The sequence below is a fragment of the Eschrichtius robustus genome, chromosome 13, assembly GCF_028021215.1.
Source record: "Eschrichtius robustus isolate mEscRob2 chromosome 13, mEscRob2.pri, whole genome shotgun sequence".
NCBI lineage: Eukaryota > Metazoa > Chordata > Mammalia > Artiodactyla > Eschrichtiidae > Eschrichtius > Eschrichtius robustus.
In genome coordinates, this window is record NC_090836.1 from 55,295,158 (window position 1) to 55,316,568 (window position 21,411).

The 21,411-nt window shown below is 40.1% G+C and overlaps 1 protein-coding gene across 1 annotated transcript in view; it reads left to right on the plus strand.

The window, feature by feature from the left end:
* Window positions 1–547: 547 nt before the first annotated feature.
* IRAK3 (interleukin 1 receptor associated kinase 3) overlaps window positions 548–21,411 on the plus strand; it is a 51,425-nt gene continuing 30,561 nt past the window's right edge. The window contains exons 1-4 of the mRNA XM_068559980.1: window positions 548–865; window positions 14,653–14,835; window positions 19,865–19,929; window positions 20,553–20,607. Of these exons, the coding sequence (XP_068416081.1) occupies window positions 712–865; window positions 14,653–14,835; window positions 19,865–19,929; window positions 20,553–20,607 (457 nt within the window). The 5' untranslated portion in view covers window positions 548–711. The remainder of the gene's footprint in view (window positions 866–14,652; window positions 14,836–19,864; window positions 19,930–20,552; window positions 20,608–21,411) is intronic.

Sequence of the window (21,411 nt, forward strand, 5' to 3'; positions counted from 1 at the left end):
ACAGCCTCGAGAAGAAAACGACCACACTTTTATTTCATTTCGTTCTCTCTTATGTTTTTCTGTTCTTGGTATCTAGGTTCGTCTTTTTCCAATTACTATTTCAGACATACACATTTACCTGTTTAATTTCGGTAAAGGTTGGGAGGAAAGTGTGCCAAACGTTTAGAGTGCTTGTCTTCAGCTGGGGGGGGTGGTGGCTATGAGTGATTATTTTCTTCTTTCAGTTTTTCTGGGTTTTCCAAGTGCTCCTCAAGAAACAGGACAAAACGAAATAACTTTGTAATAAGAAGTCATGACAGGTCATCTCAGATCCATCCAGGCCAGGTCGAGGGGGTGGCGGACTCTCCATCAGTTCTGAGCTTCTGGTCTTTCTCCACCTCTCACTCTTTGCTTGGTCTCTTCACTCACGTCCCAAAGCCGGAGGAACGAAAGGACTGTTGAAAACCGAAAGCCAACCTGCAGGGGGAAGTCGGGGCCGGGCGAGCCAGCGCCGGGCCGGGGCCGGGCGAGCCCAGGGTCCTCTCCGGAGAGCGGCGCTGTGCGTCACGTGGGCCCCGCCCAGGCGCGGCCCGGACTCCGCGCGAGCGGCCGTCTTAGCAGCCGTCGTGGAAACAGGATTTCCGCGGTTGTGCAACGGCATCGCGCTTCCGCGGAGAGGCCTGGGCTCCGCGTTCCTCTCCGGCCCGGCCCCTCGTCTCCGGCAGCCCAGCCATGGCCTGGACGGCGGCGGCAGCGGCGGGGAGCCGCGGGGCCCGCGGCGCGCTCTCGGCGCACACGCTCCTGTTCGACATGCCGCCCGCGCTGCTGGGCGAGCTCTGCGCTGTCCTGGACAGCTGCGACGGCGCGCTCGGCTGGCGCGGCCTCGGTGAGTGCGGCCCGGGCGGCGGGGGCCGTGAGGGGTGGCGGGGCAGCGGCGCGCACGCTCCGTCCGACGTGCGGCCCGCGCGGTCCAGGACTGCGCGACCTCCGGGGGTCCTTGCAAACCCGCGCTTTCCTCGCTCGCACTGGGAGCGACTCCCCAGACCCACCCCCGAGCTCCCGCTTCGTCCCTGAAACTTCGGGTAAGATTTAAGTGAGCGGAGCCTTGGGGAAACCAGCTCCCCGCGTGAAACCATCTAATGCTTCTCCACGATTCCTCCCTTGCTTGGTTCGGAATATTTTCAATGAGAAACGCCTGTGGGATGTCTTCTTGTCCTTTCAAAAAGACCCCCAGAATATAATTTTCGTATGAAGACATGTTTATACCTTTAAAATATTTATCCTGTGGTGTTTTCAGTGCACTCCCCTTAATTACACTTCAGGTGAAATGCTAAAGTAAAACATCATTTGTAATTAACGTGGCTCCCAGTTTTCTTAATTAAATATATCTTGCTTATTTACCCAATCTGGTGGAATGAAGTTTTAGGCTAGAGAGTGGCTTTTTAATTTAGTCTAGCAAGTTGGCTCCAAGACTTCATTTTATGCAGGCTTTGGAAAGTTGAGCAACGGCCTGTTGGAAGTGTTGAGTGTGATCAGAAATAATTCAGGCAAAAATCTGTAAGTACGTGCGTTCATGGTTAGATTTGATACCCCATGATGTCGCAATTAATGTTAGTTGAAAATAAACACAAATATGTCAAAGCGGCTTAGCCTTAATTCTCTGAAATAGCTATTATTCTTACCAAAAATAGCAGAAGACCAAGGAGGAAAAAAGTTTAATTTGTTGTTGCTGAACAGTATGGTCACACTTTATGGAATGTGGCATAGGGTTTCTAGTTGTATAAGAATTGTTCATTATAGGCTCTGTAATTTTATATTGTAGCCCTTCAGTAAAAATCAGAAAACTCTGATTTCTGGAAAGCATGGACATTTCTAGTATGTATTTGAGAGATATCCCTCCCACACCAGATCTTTTTGAAATGGATGATGGCATGGCAGTTTTTGCACCTGTTGGTTTCCAGAGGTACTGAATTTGTAAATGAAAAATGTTTTTAGTCCAGTCCATGGTTAGTGAATGGACTGAGTAGATTTCATAAATGTGTGAAGTAGGTTGGTGTAGACTGTGAAAATATAAGAACATATGTCTCATCTAAAACAGTGAGTACTCAGCCCCAGGTCACTGCTCCTTTTCAGGAAGTTCAGCTCAGTGTTGCTGAATCTTTCCTCTCTCACCCCCCTCTCTCCCTCCCTCCCTCCCCCCTCAGCATTGAAATTCGGATATTCATTCATTACCTGCGTTGTTTCATAAACCCTTCCAATGCCCCTGTCAGGCAGGCGCTATTACCATCAGCAGTGTTTGAACAGGTGAGGAAACTGTGGTGCACATTGGTTTAGTAACTGGCCCAAGTCAACAGCTGGGAAGTGCAAAGGGAGGACTTGAAGCAGATTATACAAGAAGGATGAAGTATATGAAGACTCTCTGGACTATATTCTAAATTTTTCTGTATATTTAAATCTGTTCTGGGACTTCCCTGGTGGTGCAGTGGATAAGAATCCACCTGCCAATGCAGGGAACACGGGTTCAAGCCCTGGTCCGGGAAGATCCCACACACCACGGAGCAACTAAGCCCATGCGCCACAACTACTGAGCCTACGTTCTAGAGCCCGAGAGCCACAACTACTGAGCCCACGTGCCACAACTACTGAAGCCCGCGCACCTAGAGCCCATGCTCTGCAAGAAGAGAAGCCACCGAAATGAGAAGCCCGTGTACCACAACGAAGAGTAGCCCCCTCTCGCCGCAACTAGAGAAAGCCTGCGTGCAGCAATGAAGACCCAATGCAGCCAAAGAAATTAAAAATTAAATCTTAAAAAAAAACACCTGTTCTAAACAATAAAGTCCATTTAAAATTAAAACAAAAAACAAAAAACACATAGACTCTGGAGTCTGTCTACATTTCCCTCTGTGACTTCCTCAGGGTCACAAGTACTGCTGTGTTCTTTCAGCTGCATCTCACAGTCTCCCTGAAGTACAGCCACTTCTGCCGTGAAAGAACCATTCAGTGAACCATTTCAAATATGCAGCCGCATTTTCCTAGTAGTGGAAATAAATGAAGACCACCGAAATGAGAACAAGCAAAGGCTATTTATTCAAAGCAAGGGAGTCAGCTCCCATGGCTTGCATTTGACTGAGATGCAAAGGCAAGCAGAGGATTGGAAAAGCTTTATAGCTGAAAAAGAGAAGGCTTCAGGTATGCCCTGATTGGAGGCTGTTGGCATGGGGGAAGCTGTATGCAGGCCAACTAGGAGTGGGGAATTCTGTTTAATTAAGGGTACATATTTGGCTTTCTCCAGTTGGCCCTAAATTGGAATTGGGGCAAAAATTAGAAAAGCTATCAGCTATTAATGAAGCCTTGGCCATTTTGGGCCAATTGCTATAAGGGTTATTGTTTGGCTTTCTGGACTAGTTGCTACAGATAGTAGTTTGACTTCCTAGACTGGTTACTCTAGATAGAACATTGGCTTCCTGGGCTGGTTGATGCATGTTGTGGGTTAGAGTTCTGTTTGTATATCTATCTGGCCATTGTTCCTTTGTATATTTGTTCTCTTATAGGGGAAGAATCTAAACTGTTTACTCCTTCGTACTCCAGCTATAATTCATTGTGTAGGGGGTTTGTGCCCCTGCTGTCTGGACCAGAGCTCTAGAAGGAGACCTGGAATGGACCAGCTGCTTCATGAATTGTTGGCTCAGCAGAAAGGGAAGGCTGGCTCCGTTCCAGGTGGTTGAGGGCAACTGCTTGTGTTAAATAGGCTGAGTTTCCCCATTGGCACAGTGAAAGGAAAAAGGGGGGAAAGAGGTGCAGGGAGGGAAAACTTGACCTTAGAGGACGGAAGGGGGAATGTTGGAGGACTGAATCAAGAAGACAGTTTCTTTTATGCTCAGGACAGCTGAAAGCCTGAGGATACAGAGGGTCCAAAATTCAATATAGAAAGCAACTGTAATAGTAATGGGCAAGAGAAGAGAAAAGCAGTAGAAGAGATTAACCAAACTAAGTGTTGGTTCTCGAGCTTATCATGATTCTTGATAATGGTGAATATCAAGCTATGTTTACAAAGGCAGATCATATGGTGGCCTATATGGTATAATCAGTGTATACAGGATAAGGTAGACAGCATGTTAACAAACAGGAATCACCTGTGCAGTCTTTAAAAGCTACAAATGCCCAGACCCCACCCCTGGAGCTGTTGATTCAGTAGGTCTGGGTCAAGGGTCCAGCATCTTTCTGTTTCTTGCCAAGCCCCACAGTTGAATCTGATGCACAGCCTGGTTTCGGAGCCATTTGCTTCGGCCAAATTCTCTTCTTTAATAACATCTTATTGTAACAATTACTTTACTGTAGTCTTTCACTACTCTACTTAATTCTATCTTTAAACACATTCTACATATTAATCATTAAATCACTTATATTTTATTGCTATTGAAAATGGTGTAAACACAAGATAATATATTCTCTGGTTGATGTTGATGATTTTATGGCTTTATAATGAAAGTAGGACCACTGTAGAAAATGCCATTCATCTTACAACTACCTCAAAGACATAACGTATATGCAGAGCCTCTGGTGACAACTGATTTCATTACATTACCTTGAACTAGTGTTTAAATTGTTTGGAGCAGCTGACACTGTAAAACCTCTCAACACTTACAATGAGAGAGGAACCCTGCTTACAGATACTATGTAATAGGTTGTATTCAATTTTCTTACTCTCAAAAAAGGAAAGAAAATTATCATAGAAATTATTATTAATCACTTTAAAACAAATTAAATGTAAAATCACATTAAATATGCATTTGAATAATACTAATAATTGCCACTGTCTTTTGAGTGCTTACTATTTGCCAGACCCTCTGTGCTAAGCACTTTACATGGATTATCTCATTATTTATCACAAAAACTCTGAGACAGGTACTCTTCCTATTTCCATTTTATAGATAGGAAAACTGACTCTCAGAGAATTTAGGTAACCTACCTCAAATCATAGTCTAGTATGTTGCAGACTAGGATTCTAACCAGATTGTCAGACTCCAGAGTCTATGTTGTTGTCTTTCTTTAGTTTTAAATAGACTTTATTGCTTAGAACAGTTTTAAATTGACAGAAAAATTTAGAAGATAGTATCAGTACAAAGAGTCCTCATATATTCTATCCTTCCCATATACTCTGTATCCAGTTTCCCATTATTAACATCTTACATTAGTATGGTACATTTGTTACAATATTGATACATTATTATTAAATACAGTTCTTACTTTATTCAGATTTCCTTTATTTTTACCTCAAGTCCCTTTTGTCTTCCAGGATCCCATCTAGGATATCACATTTCACACATTTCATTTAGTTATCGTGTATCCTTTGGCTGCTTTTGGCTGTGATAATTTCTCAGACTTCTCTAGTTTTTGATGACCTTTACAGTTTTGAGGAGTACTGGTCACTACTGATCAGTGCTGATCTACTGTTTTGTAGAATGTCCCTCAATTGAGATTTGTCTTATATTTTTCTCATGACTAGACTGAGGTTGTGGATTTGGGGAAGGCAGACCACAAGAGGTAGAATGACATTTTCGTTACATCCTATCGGGGAACACACTACATGACTAATCACTGTTGACGTTAACCATGGCTGGAGTAGTGTCTATCAGGTTTCCACACTGTAAAAGCAGTCTTCCCCCGCGCCCCCTCCCACCCCTTTCCATATTATGCTCTTTGGAAGGAAGTCACTATGTGTGGCCCATACTTAAGGAATAGAGAGTTATGCCTCCCCTCCCTGAAAGTGGAGTAGAACCCATGTTCTTTTGACCACCATGTCATTTCTCACATCTTACAATGTTCTATCTAGATCAAACTTCTACTCTTCAGTTACCACCCCTTTTTCTGTTCCGCTTTATGGTAAAATTCCTCAAAAGGGCTGTTTACACTCCAGTTTCTCCATTCTCCCTTGAATCTGCTCCAATCAGGCCTTCACCCCCAACTGCACTGCTCCATTGAAATTCCTCTTGTCCAGAGTCACCGTGGCTAAATCCAACAGTCACTTCTCAGTCTTCATCTTATTTGACACAGCTGATCACTCCTTTCTCCTGAAAGCTTTACTTCACTTCTAGAACATTACACTCTTTATTTTCTTCTTACAGGTTCCTCGTTCTCTCTCTGATCTCTTAGAACGCCCCTGGGATTAGTCCATGGACCGCTTCTCTTCTGTTTATCTACTCTACCCACTATCTTGTCAATGCCATCTATGCGCTAATAACGCCCAGATTTCTTGCCTGGGTCTCTCTCTTGAACGTCAGCACCGTCTACCTAGTCCGCCTATTTGCCTACTTGATAGACATCTCCAACTTAACAGTCCAGAAGTGCTCCCCTCCCCCAGAGTTCTTCCTCATCTTAGTTAATGGCAACCCCATCCTTCATTTGTTCAGGCCAAAACTATTAGTCTTCTGCGACTTCTTGCTTTCTCTCACAAACCACATCCCGTGTCTCAGCAAATGCTGTTCACTCGGCCTTCAGGATCTATCTAATAATCTGACCACTTCTCATCACTGTCACCACAGCCATCCTTGTCCAAACCACCATCAGATTGCATCTGGTTAATTTCAGCAGTCTCCTAACTGGGCTCCTTGCTACTGCATCTGCCCGCCTCAAGTTTCTTTTCAACCCAGCAGCCAGTGAGCCTGTTTAACATATGAAGCATCTTATACCATTATCCTATTCAGAACCGTCCAGTAGCTTCCCATCTCACGGTAAACACCAAAGCCCTACATTGCTTTTCTCACTTCTTTCTTCTTATTTGTTCAACTCCAGATAAATTGGCCTCCGTGGACATTCAAGGAATGTTTTTCCTGTAGGTAACCTTGAGGCTTACTTCTTCACATCCTTCATGATTTTGATTAACTATTACACACCCTGACTATGCTTTTAAAACTGATACCCCTGTGCTCCCTTATGCTCTTTTACTGCTTTATTTTTCTCTGTATCACTTATCATTCCTCATATACTTTATATATATACATATACATACGTATATATTTCTTTACTTGTTTACTGTCCATCTAGAAATAAGCTTCATGAGGGCAAGGATTTTTGTTTGCCTTGTTTTCTGCTTATTCCTCTAGGATCTAATATTGTACCTGGTACAGAGAAAGTATGCACTAAATATCTGTTGATTGAATGAATTAATGAATGAACAGATGTCTGTTAAACATCCAAAACCTTTTTGGGCAGAACCTTAGACAAAGTATTATACTAGATACAATGTCATGGCCCCTGCGTGTAAGGATTTTCCAATTTAACATAGGCAACAGAACAGTAGAGATGCTATAAAGTTTAACAAGGGAAGGAAGTATGGGAAAATAGTACTGATCATTACCTGAGTGTGGAATTGTACAGCTTCTGAGTTCCAGACTGAAACACTGGTGTTGAGGGTGAACTGTTGTTCACTTGTCTCCCAGAAGTCATTAAAGTTTGATCCTTCCCTGGGTCTGGGATTGAGAGAGCAGGACAGATGGAAAGATCCCTGAAAAATCATGCGCAGGCCTTCCTGTTTATGAAATAGGAGTCCTACTCATGTAGGGGGTAAAAAGTACACATAAGCTTAAGTGTGGACAAGTATTATTTCTTGTAAAATGTATGACCTAGTGGGTGTTAATGCTATGGTCTGTAAGAGGAGTTGAGCTAAATTATGCTTTTGAGTTTTGTTTTACTTTTTTAGGAATTAAAAATATCTTTTCAATCCTAAAGTTGCTTTTTTTTTTTTTTAATTGCCTAATTTGTGTGCTCTGTGGGGGGAAAAAAAAAGCCATCTTTTCCTTTTCCCATTTTGTTATCTCAAAACAAACTTTGCAAGAACGCAGACAATTTCCTAGGGGTTTTGGCATGTGGTTATATGCAAATACAAAGATTCCAAATAGGGTATGTTGCGTTATTCTAAAAAACCCCTTCAGAGACATATTTGCATGTGGTGAGTGATTTCTACAGCTGAATTCCCCAGCGTTAGCACTCCTAGATAGTCCTGCCCTCTCAAAACAGAGCCCCGAGGACCTGTGAGCATTGAATGATTATTAAGCTGTCACTATTTTCAGATCAATTTATTTCTGGACTTCTCAGGTCGACTTTTTTGGCTTATATTATGCCAAGATGCCTTTCAAACAAAAAGTTTGCCTTCCAAAAAATGATTTTAAACTGTGTTTGAGTACAGCATATTTTTCCCGATTTATCTTTTCATGTAGGAGGCTCTTCACGTTTACAACACAACAGTCATTGGGAAGTTCACTCTTTGTTTAGGACTATTAATAAATAAAGTTCTACATTCTGGAAGGAACAAGTAAGGAAGGACTAGAGAAAACTTTGCATGTTGAAGAATATAACAGGAATTAAGAGTTTGCATTCCTGTCACATCATATTGAAGCTATTGTTTTACGGAATTTGATCTAAATGAATTATACATTTTATGGATGCTAAGAATACTCTTTTAGTAGTGTTTCTATTCCCAACGCATCATCATTGGAGAAAAGCTATTAAGATTGTACTGTGAATCACCAGTTAGGGAAAGACAAAACATTTCATTTCCAGTCCTGGAAGCAACCCATGCTTTCAGGATCCATTTTCACTGAGCTGGGTCAGTTTTCAGCACTGTCAACTATGTACTCTTGGAAAAACGCCTTTGTCTAATCTAGCTTTCCTTAGACTTAGTGCAAACTCAGAAACCTTTGCCCCTGGGGTCAGTGTTAGGGAACCGTAAAAGCCTCAGCTCATTTGGCATCTGTTCATTCACCCTCCAGCTAAATCTCAGAGATGTGCTCAAGGGAATCATGGCCTGTTGCACTTTTAAAAAGGAAATTCAGAAATTAAGAAAAAGAAAAATGGGGAATAGAATTATGTGGGAAATCTGACATCCCCTGGAGCTTGAAAGGTTAACTCCAGATTACCTTAATAGTTATAAACTGTTCCTTTCCTACTATGAGAATTGTGAGCCATGAAATGTTTATACCTTTTTATGTGCGAATACTGTGTATGAGACTCCTGCTGCTATTGCCACCAGATGCATCTTCCAAAACCTAACGCTTCCATCTTTGCGTCACCTCCTCAGAAATCTTAGATTGGTCCCATTTACTTTCAGGGTAAAATTTTAAGTTACACTGACACTCAGGGCCTCTGTCTGTCATTCAGCAGATACGTATTGAACGTCTGCTATGTGCTAAGCACATTCCTATGCAGGTAACACGGAGACTTCATGGAGGTTGTTCATCTTTTCTTTAACTTGAACCCTCTGCTCTAAGCATAGTGGCCTCCTCTTTGCCCCCTCATGCCCTTTTCTTTATTTCTGGCACAATTCTCCATTTGACAGGCTCTTCCTTCTTCCTTCATCTGACTGAAACCTTGCCCCAGTCCCCTGCTGTTGCAGAGTCAGCAGATGTCCCACCACCTCATGCTCCTTCCCGGGCTGTGGTAGCCCACACGGACATCTTCTTTCTTCACCCCTGTTAAATTACGTGCATGTCTTATCTCACAGGGTCAAAGTGGAAAGGGAACTGTTCTAATAAGGAAAAAAAAAAAGTCCTGCTGTGTGTTACATAAATTGTTAATTTATATGGTACATTATGCCTCTATAAATGTTAGCCAGTTGATTTACCAACAGACAAAGTAGAAATCTAAACTTTCCCTTTGCTGAAATTTGATATTTAGCATTTCCTTATTGGAATGTTAATTTGGAGACTGGGAAGTGTTTTAAAGACTGGAAGTGTTTTAAAGTCAGTGCTTATGTAATCAGCAGGCCAGCAAAGGGCAACCAAATTTAGTGTCTGTTTTAGGAGGGACTGTTTGTCACAGGACATTAACTGATGAGAGGTTTGAGATTGCTCAGTGAGGCTGTGACTTGTCTGGAGTTGTACTATAGGTTGGTGACAGATCCGCCACTAAACCCACGTGTTCCTGCATATATCCAGGGGGCCACAGTGATGTCTGGACTGGTGGCTTTTCTCCTTAGAAGTCAGCATAGCCTATGGGGCTCAGAGTTCATTCTTTTGTCTTGTTTTCAAATCATAACTTGAGTGATTTTTTTTCTCCCCAGGGTAGTATACCCTATCCAGTTATTCCTTAAGAATTGGCCTCTCTTTAGAAATACTCATAGTTTTAAACTTGGCTCAGGCTCCAGAAACCACCCCTCTAGGAAGCCTTCCATGATGCCCCATTTTTAGTTAGGGACCCTTCTTCGTGCTCCACTCACACGTGCTATGTGCAGTTACTGCACTGTTGCACACAGTAGATGCTCAACAAATGTTTGAATTACACTGATTTGCAGTATTTCTTCTAAGAGCTTTTAGAAAGAGTTAAAGTGTCCATAAAAACGTGCCTCAACCAAATAGGCAGATGACATCATCCAAAAATACTTTAGAATAGAGTTAACGTGTCTTGCCAACTTTTTTTTTTTTTTTTAATTTTTTAATTTATTTATTTTTGGCTGAGTTGGGTCTTTGTTGCTGCGTGTGGGCTTCCTCTAGTTGCGGCCAGCAGGGGCTACTCTTCCCTGCGGTGCGCGGGCTTCTCATTGCAGTGGCTTCTCTTGTTGCGGAGCACGGGCTCTAGACGTGCGGGCGTCAGTAGTTGAGGCTCATGGGCTCTAGAGCGCAGGCTCAGTAGTTGTGGCGCATGGGCTTAGCTGCTTTGCGGCACGTGGGATCTTCCCGGACCAGAGCACGAACCTGTGTCCCCTGCACTGACAGGCGGATTCTTAACAGCTGCACCACCAGGGAAGCCCCGCCAACTATTTTTGCTTTGAAGGTTCCCTTCAATTTTTTTTTAGTGCTACTCTATCTAAAACATATTGGCATTTGGATAGTCCTTGCCTCTTCATGAGACATCATCTCTACAAAGAGATGTAAAAGGAAGATATTCTCGCCAGGACTTAAAATATGGAAGAAGGTCAAAAACATTCCAACTTAATGAATGGTATCACATATTTTATAGTAACTGTTTTCCCCCTACAGCCTAAGCAGGCATTCAGATTGAATGTTTCAACTTTATCGTCCCTTGTTTGACATGTACTTACCAGAGCAGCCACTTCCTTTCACTCTTTTCGGGCATAAGATGTGACTGAAATAACAAAACACTCAGACTTCCCCGGTGGCGCAGTGGTTAAGAATCCACCTGCCAATGCAGGGGACACGGGTTCAAGCCCTGGTCCAGGAAGATCCCACATGCCATGGAGCAACTAAGCCCGTGTGCCACAACTACTGAGTCTGCGCTCTAGAGCCCGTGAGCCACAACTACTGAGCCCACGTGCCACAGCCACTGAAGCCTGCGCTCTAGAGCCTGTGCTCCCTAACAAGAGAAGCCACCGCAATAAGAATCCTGCACACCGCAGTGAAGAGTAGCCCCCGCTCACGCCGCAACTAGAGAAAGCCCGCGTGCAGCAATGAAGACCCAACACAGCCAAAAATAAATAAATAAATAAATAAATTAATTAATTAAAATAAATAAAACATTCAAGATAAAAAACTTTGTATGTATTAGTTAGGTTAGACTAAGTTATACTGCAGTAAAAAGAAAAAAAACAAATAAAACCCCACCACCTAAATCTCAGTGGTTAGCATAACAGAAGCTTACTTTTGGCTCATGGGAAGAGCACTGAGAATCCAGGGCAGCTGATCTCCATGTGGTGGTCCAGCATCTTGGGGCACCCCCATCTTGACATGTGCTTCTACCATTGCTGTGACAGGGATGGGAGCCTGGTGAATTGCACCCTGGCTCTTCAGTGTTTCTGGCTGGAAGAGACACATAGGCATGACCAACCTAGAGCAAGAAAATACCATCCTCTCTGATTGGGTAGAGGACTAGAAATAGTGGTGGGCACTAACAATGTCTACCAAGTCCATTTTTTTGCTCTGAAATAGGGGCAATAATGGTATCATATTGTGATCTCTTTCAACTTTTAGGATTTACTTACAGTCTCAGCAGGAACATAAAACTGAAGGAAATTGAATAGTCCAGCAAACCCTTGTAGGACTGAAAATATGGGGGCAAGGGATGCCATATTAAACAGAAGACATTTGCCTTTCTGATGTCTTAGTTCAAAGACTGTAACTGGTGTAGTAGTTCCTTAAGAAATTTTTAAAACCCGTGGAGTCTGAAACAGACTGAACAAAAGATAGTTCCCTAGGGCTTATTGCTCTTCTCAGAGCTGAGAACCTGTTCATCTTATAAAAGGACATCAGCCTTTGGAGAACATCATTGTTGGAGAAGTGAGCCCTTCCATGAGGTTACCTTGATTCCTCTTGGAGGGCAGCTTCCGTATTTGTGTGTGGCAGAGGGAGAGGGGCCGATTCCCACAGCCAGTGACAGTGATGTGTTGCAGGCCCCCACAACCACTCTCAGGTAACAGTTGGATTTTATCTATAGATCCGTATCTGGCTGCCTGAATTTTTAAGACTCTGGAGGATAAAGGTATGAGGGGATGCTGCCATCACCATCACCAGCCCTAAAACACATTGCTAATTTCAGTACTCAGGATGGCTGGACTAATCCAGGAGTACTGTCCCAGGGACAAGAAAACTATTCTTTCCATCTGTCCTTTGCTTGCTTTCTTCCTCCTTTGCCTTAAAGTACACTTTAAAATTTGGGAGTTATGCAGAAAGGCTGTGTAATTTTTTACCTGAAGAATCCTATTATCTCAGGGTGCCATAAAAAGTCATATACTAAATCAACTATACTCCAATAAAAATTGTTTAAAAAGTCATATACTTTCAGTACAGCTTTAAGGTATTTATACAGGACCCTAAATAAGTCATATACACTGTTGTCGAGCAATTAAAATCCTGTTACCCCAGTAGAACATTTCCCTGACCCTACCCAGATAATAATTTAATTGCTCAAAAATATTCAGCAAAGATAGTCTAGAACAAAAAAAAATTTTTTTAACATCTTTATTGGAGTATAATTGCTTTACAATGGTGTGTTAGTTTCTGCTTTATAACAAAGTGAATCAGTTATACATATACATATGTCCCCATATCTCTTCCCTCTTGCGTCTCCCTCCCTCCCACCATCCCTATCCCACCCCTCTAGGTGGTCACAAAGCACCATGCTGACCTCCTTGTGCTATGCGGCTGCTTCCCACTAGCTATCTATTTTACGTAGAACAAAAATTTTAAACAGCATTTCATAAAAGCTTCAACAAATGAACCTAACTATATTATCAATGAATAACCACACTGAAGAGAATGAGAAAGAAAAGAACTAACCTAAGTAACTTTGGAAAACAAGCTCTTCCCAGAATACCCTTAGGCTGAGGACAAAAACAAGTGTGCACAAATGCTGTAATTTGATTAGTTAATGTGTTCCTCACAGGGCTATGGGTTAGCCATTCTGAAAGTACTTCATGTACGTAGTAGAACTGAACAAACAAGCAAATATATTGTGGATAATGAGAGCAAAGTTTCTTACTGTGTGAGAATGAAGTTATATAAGTGAGAAAGGTCTAAAATGTGCCATATGGTATTGACTTGGATCAGAGGTATCAGTTAAAAATCATGGTTTTTAATGTGTGTACAGACAGAAATACAGATGCATGGGTGAGAGCACATACATGTATTTCCCACCTCTGTCTGCTTGAAGGACCTGGCAGCAGTGAGCGCATATAGCATCTAAGTTCTTGCTTTTTAAACACCATTATCCAATAAAAGGAATCAGGACTCCTTGGAAAAGTAATTCTATCATATATATAATTTCCCCTGGCTGGGGCAGGGGAAATACAAAATGAGCCTAGAGCATCTTGTATAGCCAGAAAAATAAGAAAGTGTTCCCAAAATGATAGGGCTTGTCAAAAGAATACAGGAGCAGCCTGAATGGACAAAGCTGGAGCAATTTTAGCAACAAAATAAATAATGATAGTATTGGATTTTAACCTGTAGAGTAAAATAAATATCCATGAGTCCACACTGATATAAATAAATTAATTGCCTAAATAAATGGGCAAGAAGAGATAATACTCTCTTACAGAAGAATTGCAGTTAATGAACATAGAAGGAAAAAGGGAAAATTGAAAAATACCATTAAGCAAACCCCACAGTAATAATTATGATAAACAAGAACCATAGATAGATGCAAATATTTTTAGGCAAAATCTGAGAAGCAGGATGTTTCCATAGTCTCAGAGTATCTCCCCCAACATAGTTATTAGTTAAAAATAATAATAATTTTATAGTGGAGAAACCTGCATGCAGACATCACCTTAACCAAGGGATCAAGGTTAACATCACCAGTGATAAGACATGGACATCATGAACCTCTTGATATTATGCACCGAGAAGGATACAACAGCATTTCACTGTCCTTAAAGATAAGGAAAAACTGAGGAACATCAGTTTAGTGGAGATTAAGGAGAAGGAACAAGTAATTGCAATGTGAGAAACTGGATAGGCTCTTAGAACAGAAAAAAAGACATCAGTAGAAAAACAGGTGAAATTAGAATAAGGTCTTCAGTTTAGTAATCTCTGGGTCTGATCTTTGTACCCTGGTTACATAAGATGTTAATAACATTAGGGGAAGTTGGGTGAGAAATACATGCTAAAATTAGTTCAAAATAAAAATATAAATAAAATGCAACAGAACATATAAGGTACACAAAAAAAACAGGGATTCCAATAAAAGTAAACTATTCTTTGGTTCTTCCTATTACAATTGCCACAGCGGAGCGACTTTCAAGCAGCTGGCTGGATGTTCGTCACATTGAAAAATACGTAGACCAGGGTAAAAGTGGAACAAGAGAATTACTTTGGTCCTGGGCACAGAAAAACAAGACTATCGGTGACCTTTTACAGACTCTCCAGGAGATGGGTCATCATCGAGCTATCCATTTAATTGCAACTTATGGTAAGCATTGATTCTAACGATGTGGCTCTTACTCAATTTTATATGAATTGTAACTTGTAAATATTGTATTTTATCTAAGACGTTGACTGGTCACGCTGTATGTCAGTGATTCCTTACCTGTGACTTTTATCTGAAGCGGGGTTTGCAGCTTCACATTTTTGTGTCTGACACTTTCTTTTCTTATTGCCTAACTTATACAACACATTCCCTTCTACCACTTTATAGTTTGGTTTTTAAAAAATATTTATTTACAAGCTACACGTCTTAAAATGTTTCATTCTCACTTAGTTAAGAGAATCAGCTCTCTGTCCAAAACTCTGAATCTCTGAGTCATAAACATGACCAGAACCACAATATGAGTAAAATACAAATAATGCTATAATTTGTTTTACCATATGATTAGAAGTTAAAAATAATTGGGTTTCCCCCCTGTATTTTAGTGCAGATGATACCTCCAAAATAACCCTGGGATTTCTCTATTATCTTCACTGCTGTTTTATGCCATGGCTTTCTAACTTCTAACCTGTTTACTGTCCATTTCACAGTGGCTTGAGTCTTTCCTCTCTTTCTGATGCTGTGTCATGCATTACATTTATAGTAACCTGATAAGTAAAGCTCCTGAAGTTTTCTCTGTTCATTCTTTGTCAATAAAATAATCTCCCAATGTCACCTGTTCTGTTTATTCCACTTTAGATTCATTGACTTCAACAAGAATGATCTTGAGTGATCTTGGGTCTTATGTTATAGATTCAGGGCTCTTAGGTTGGAAACTCCTTTAAATCAGCAGCCTTATTCTTTGGCTTTTTCATCCAGGCGTATTTTTAGTTCTGTGTATTTGCACACATGCTCTTTGATAATATATTTTGTCCACTCAAGCCACTGCCTCATGACCTAAAGAAGCTTTGCACACACAAGAAGAAATCCCAAGAGGTTTGTACCAGAAAACTGTAGCTTCAGAATGACTTTTATTTTATAGGTTTTTCACATTAATAAGGTATTAGACAGTTCCCAGTAGGCTTCCACCATGATATTATCTGTATAACTTGGCTAATCCCTTTTTTCTGTTGCACACTATTTCTTCACTTAGGATTTTTTTGTCTTAACGTTTATTTATTTATTTATTTTGGCCACGCCGGGTCTTAGTTGCAGCATGCGGGTTCTTCACTGCAGCATGTGGCTCTTTAGTTGTGGCATGTGGACTTCTTAGTTGCAGCATTCAGACTCTTATTTGTGGCACGTGAACTCTTAGTTGCGGCATGCGAGCTCATAGTTGCGGCATGCGAGCTCATAGTCGTGGCATGCGAGCTCATAGTTGCAGCATGTATGCAGGATCTAGTTCCCCAACCAGGGATCGAACTCCAGCCCCCTGCATTGGGAGTGCAGAGTCTTACTCACTGGACCACCAGGGAAGTCCCTTCACTTAGTTTTATACAGCAGAATGCTTCACTCTGAAGCTGACTGATCAGGTAAAATGCAGTGAGTCTCTGGGAGCTGTAAATGTAATGCCTTTTCATTATCTGAGCCTTTTCCAGCCGCTGAAACCACCCATGTGACTTGTTCACAGTATAAACTCACACCAATTTGATAGGACACAGGTATATTTTATACTTCAGTGTTCTGGAATAGATTTCAGGGTGTCTTTTCACACTCTATGTTGTTTATTTATGCAGCGGAGAATTATATGGACAAAAATTCCACATCCTTGGTTGACTCCTAGTCTGTTGCACATGGAAAATTAATTTATTTTTTACAATGTGGGATTAGTTGATTTGTGAAAAGGCAATTATTTACTGCCCTAATACCACGAGATAGATACATCTGAGATGAAAAGGAGGATAGTGCTTTGTTCTGAATCCTTTGCTAAGAAAAATAGCATTATTTATTTGCAGCTTATTGAATTAATGCTTTGAATTATGATCTTAAAAACATTAATTGTATAGCTTGTTGAAAGCAGCCACATGATGATTCATTGGAAACATTTAAATGTAACCTGCTGCACAGGTGTTTCCTATGACAGCAACTCACTGAAGTCAGGAGTTGGAGCTCCTAATTGAAATGCATAAAGATTTAGTCTTTCTTTGTTGCTACCATGAACAGAGTTATCACTTATCTAAATAATCTACTTTTGCCTAGCTTTCCTTAAAATTGTTCCATTTAGTGGGATGGTTTCACCTTAATCACCTTAGTCAAGCCATTTTGAATCTTCCATTTTATATGACAGTGAAGTATCGTCTTTTTATGTGCAGCAAAAGGACAATGGCTTTTAGTGCCCTTGCAGCCCCCAAACTTCAAATTTTGTTCTACACAACAATACCTTATTCAGGATGTTTGTTATTTCTTGCCTAATTGCCCTCGCTGGAACCTCTAGTATAATGTTGAATAGAAGTGGCAAGACTAAGACATTCTTTTCTTGTTCCTCATCTAAGGGGAAAACATTCAGTCTTTCACCGTTATGTATGATGTTCACTGTAAGTTTTTCACAGATGCCCTTTAACAAATTAAGGAAATTTTTTTCTCTCCCTAGAGCTTCATCATGATAGATTATTGGATTTTATGAGTTTTGTTCATTTTATTAATGTGGTATATTTTCAGATATTAAGCTAACCTTGGATTCCTGGGATGAATCCCACTTGGTCATGGTATCTCATCTTTCTTATATGTTTCTGGATTTAGTATTTTGGTGAGGATTTTTGCATCTACATTCATAAGGGATATAGGCCTGTAGTTTTCTTGTGCTGTTTTGTGTGGCATTGATATTAGGATAATATTGGCCTCAAAGAAAGATTTGGGAGTTGCTTCCTCCTCTTCTATTTTGGAAGAATGTGTGAAGAACTGGTCTTAAATCTTCTTTAAATGTTTGATAAAATTTACCTGTGAAGCCATTTGGGCCTGGGCTTTTCTTTATGGGAAGTCTTAAAATATTAATTAAATCTCTTCCCTTGTTACAGACCCATTCAGATTGTTTATTTCTTCTTGAATTAGTTTTGGTAGTTTGTGTCTTTCTAGGAATCTGTCCATATCATTTATCTAGTTTTTTGACAAATAGTTGTTCACAGTATTCCCTTATAATTCTTTTTATTTCTGTAAGGTCAGTAGTTATGTCTTTTGTTCTTAATTTTAGTAATTTGAGTCTTCTTTCTTTCTTGGTTAGTCTAACTAAAAGATTGTCAACTTTGTTTATATTTTCAAAGAACCAGCTTCAGTTTCATTGATTTTTCTCTTCTGATTTTCTATTCTGTTCTTCTGTTTCATTTATTTCCACTCCAGTCTTAATTCTTCCTTCCTTCTGCTTCCTGTGGTTTAGTTGTTTCTTCTTTTTTTGTTCCTCAAGGCAAACGTTTAGGCTATTTATTTGATATTTTTCTTCTTTTTAAAGGTGGGCATTAACAGTAATAAATTTCCCTTTAAGCGCTGCTTTTGCTGCATGCCATATGTTTTGGCACGTTGTGTTTTTGTTTTCATTCATCACAAAGTATTTTCTAATTTCCCTTGTGATTTCTTCTTTGACTCGTTGGTTATTTATGAGTTTGGTGTTTAATTTTCATGTATTTGTCAATTTCCCAAAAAAATTTCCTTTTGTTATTGATTTCTACTTTATTTTTTTTTGCATTTTTTAAAAAATGTATTTATTTTTATTTATTTTTTGGCTGCATTGGGTCTTCGTTGCTGCATGCGGGCTTTCTGTAGTTGCAGCGAGTGGGGGCTTCTCTTCATTGCCGTGCGTGGGCTTCCCATTGTGGTGGCTTCTCTTGTTGCGGAGCATGGGCTCTAGGTGCGTGAGCTCAGTAGTTGTGGCACGCGGGCTCAGTAGTTGTGGCACACGGGCTCAGTAGTTGTGGTGCACGGGCTTAGTTGCTCCGTGGCATGTGGGATCCTCCCAGACCAGGGCTCGAACCCATGTCACCTGCATTAGCAGGCGGATTCTTAACCACTGTGCCACCAGGGAAGCCCTTGATTTCTACTTTAATTCCATGTAGTCAGAGAATATGCTTTGTATGATTTCATCCTTCCAAATTTATTGAGGCTCATTTTATTGCCTAACATGTGATCTGTTCTGGAGAATGTTCAACGTACACTTGCAAAGTATGAGTATATTCTTCTGTTTTGGATGGAATGTTCTATAGATGTCTGTTCAGTCTAATTGATTTATAGTTTTGTTCAAGGAGACTTATTATTAATTGATTGTATTTTGTTGCTAGTCTTCTAAGCAAAATAATCTAGGAAACATTAGAATATAATCTAAGAAAAACTAGAAGATGAAATAAAACTCTTCTGAAGTCTGAATCAAAATGTCAGAAGTAACAGCAAAATATTGCAGTTTTAATTTATTGTAGGAAGCTACATAGACTTCCTTAGTTCAGACAGAACCATAACAGACAGAAGTAATAGTCTTCAATTGGGCAGCATTTGTGGGCATTTGTGATTGCATGCGCGCACACACACACACACACACTCACACTCACACTCACTCACCCCTCTAATACCTTGTGGCACAAGATGGGATAAAAAGTGAACTAACTGAGAGAGCTATAATCCCATAATGGTAAAAATTTTAAATACATGTACAAAAAACTGATAACAACATTGCTTTTTTCCTGTCAATTCTCTCCTTCATACTTTAATATTTTTAATGATGTCTAACAATAATTTAAGATAGGTGCTCATGGACTTCCCTGGTGGTCCAGTGGTTAAGACTCCGAGCTTCCACTGCAGGGGGCACGGGTTTGATCCCTGGTCAGGCAACTAAGATCCCGCGTGCCGCGCCTCACGGCCAAAAATTAAAAAAACAAAAATACAAACAAACAAGAAAAAAAGATAGGTGCTCATGTTTTAAGTGAACAAAGGTATGTTTGTATCATTAGAAAGCTCTTTCACATTTGGAAATTTGTAACCATTCAATGGGAATGAAACTGAGCTTTAGAAATGAACCTTACTAGCAAGGTATTTATTTTCACAGTGTAAGAAAGAAAAAAAAGTTTATTAAGGGCATAACATTTTTTGTATCTAGCTTCCCTTATTTCTCTTTCAGGAGCAGCCTTGAATCCTTCAGAGCAGAGTCATCAGGGAAAAGGATTTCCGATCATGTTATCCAAGGTAGAGTGTGTGCGCATGGAGAATGACCCTTGAACCCTGTTGCATATATAATTGAGCGTAAGGAATGAAGTTATCAGGCAGAAAAATGCTGTATTTGCAGGTACTTTTTTGAAGTCAGGAGAGCTTTAGCTCTCATTCTTGTTCATTTATTTGGGGATTCAGGAAATTGGTGATTGTAAATGTTTGAAGCGTTAAGAGCTTTGTCCTCTCAGTGATCTGTCAGAGATGAGTCTTAGAACTTTTAAGAGTACTGCAAGTTACGCATTTGTCTTAACTCAGCTTTTAGTTTTCCTGTTCTAGTGTTTTGCATGTTACTGTTAGTTTTTATTAAAGCAAATTAGCGGTGATCATTTTTACAGCAATAGAAGTCATTTAAAATTGACTACAACTATGACTTTGATACTTGAGTTTTTACCGTTGTTGTGGAAGCCTTAAATATATATAGCAGTGAATACTATTGAATAAAATAAAATAACTTTGCATTCTACTAGCTTTCTTCTAAATTAGATTCCACCCTGTTGCACTGTACAGTCCCAGGGGGAGCTTTGGATTTCTGTTGAGGTTCTGTTCTTTCTAGACTTTATGAAATTGAATTATACTTTAATACGTATTTCTTCTCTTAGGAAACAGCTAGTGTCACAGTGGATAATGTTCTTATTCCTGAACATGATGAAAAAGGTAAGAAAAACAAAACAACTTTTCTTTAAATCATGTTTTCCTCTAAGTGAATTCATGAATTCTCTTAAGTGAAATTTAGAAAGATCCAATAAACATAATAACTATTCATTAATATGCAGATTCAGGATAAATTTTTCATAGATATCAAAATATTCTCAATCTTGACTGACACATAGTTCTGATGGGTGATATATTATTTAGTTATATTAAAAATTCATTGGCCAGTAAAGAGCATAATTGTGGTCTCAGGAGAATTTCATGACATTTGCTATTTTTATGTGTCACAGGAAGACATTTAAAAATTATGTTGGGTTTTATACAGTTTTAGAAATTTTCATAGCACTTATAGAGAAATCTTTAGAGGTGATTGTAGAGCAGTGCTGAAGGTCACTATGAAAATCAGTTATTTTCCACACCAACTTTCCTACTTTATCGGCAGGGAGAATAATTTACTTCTATCTGGGAATCATTCTGATAAACTTTAGTGGCTGTTTAAGGCTGCCTTGCCTAATCTTTGCCACTAGATCCGATGCTTCTTTGGTTCAAAAGATAATTAGAATAGTTAGATAAGGTTGTGGTCCTTTAATGTTGAGCAAAAAAGGTTTAAATCAAACAGACTAAGTGTGTAAATATAGCCAGAATTGGTCTCTGAAGGATTTAGCCAGGCTTTTCCCTTTGAATTTGTATTTGATTACCTTTGAAATGTTTCCTCCCAATCTCTGCTTTAGATGATTTTTTTTAAAAAGCTGAAGCATCTTCCTAATTTACTCTGAGCAAGTTAGTTAGCCATTTAGAGGATTTGGC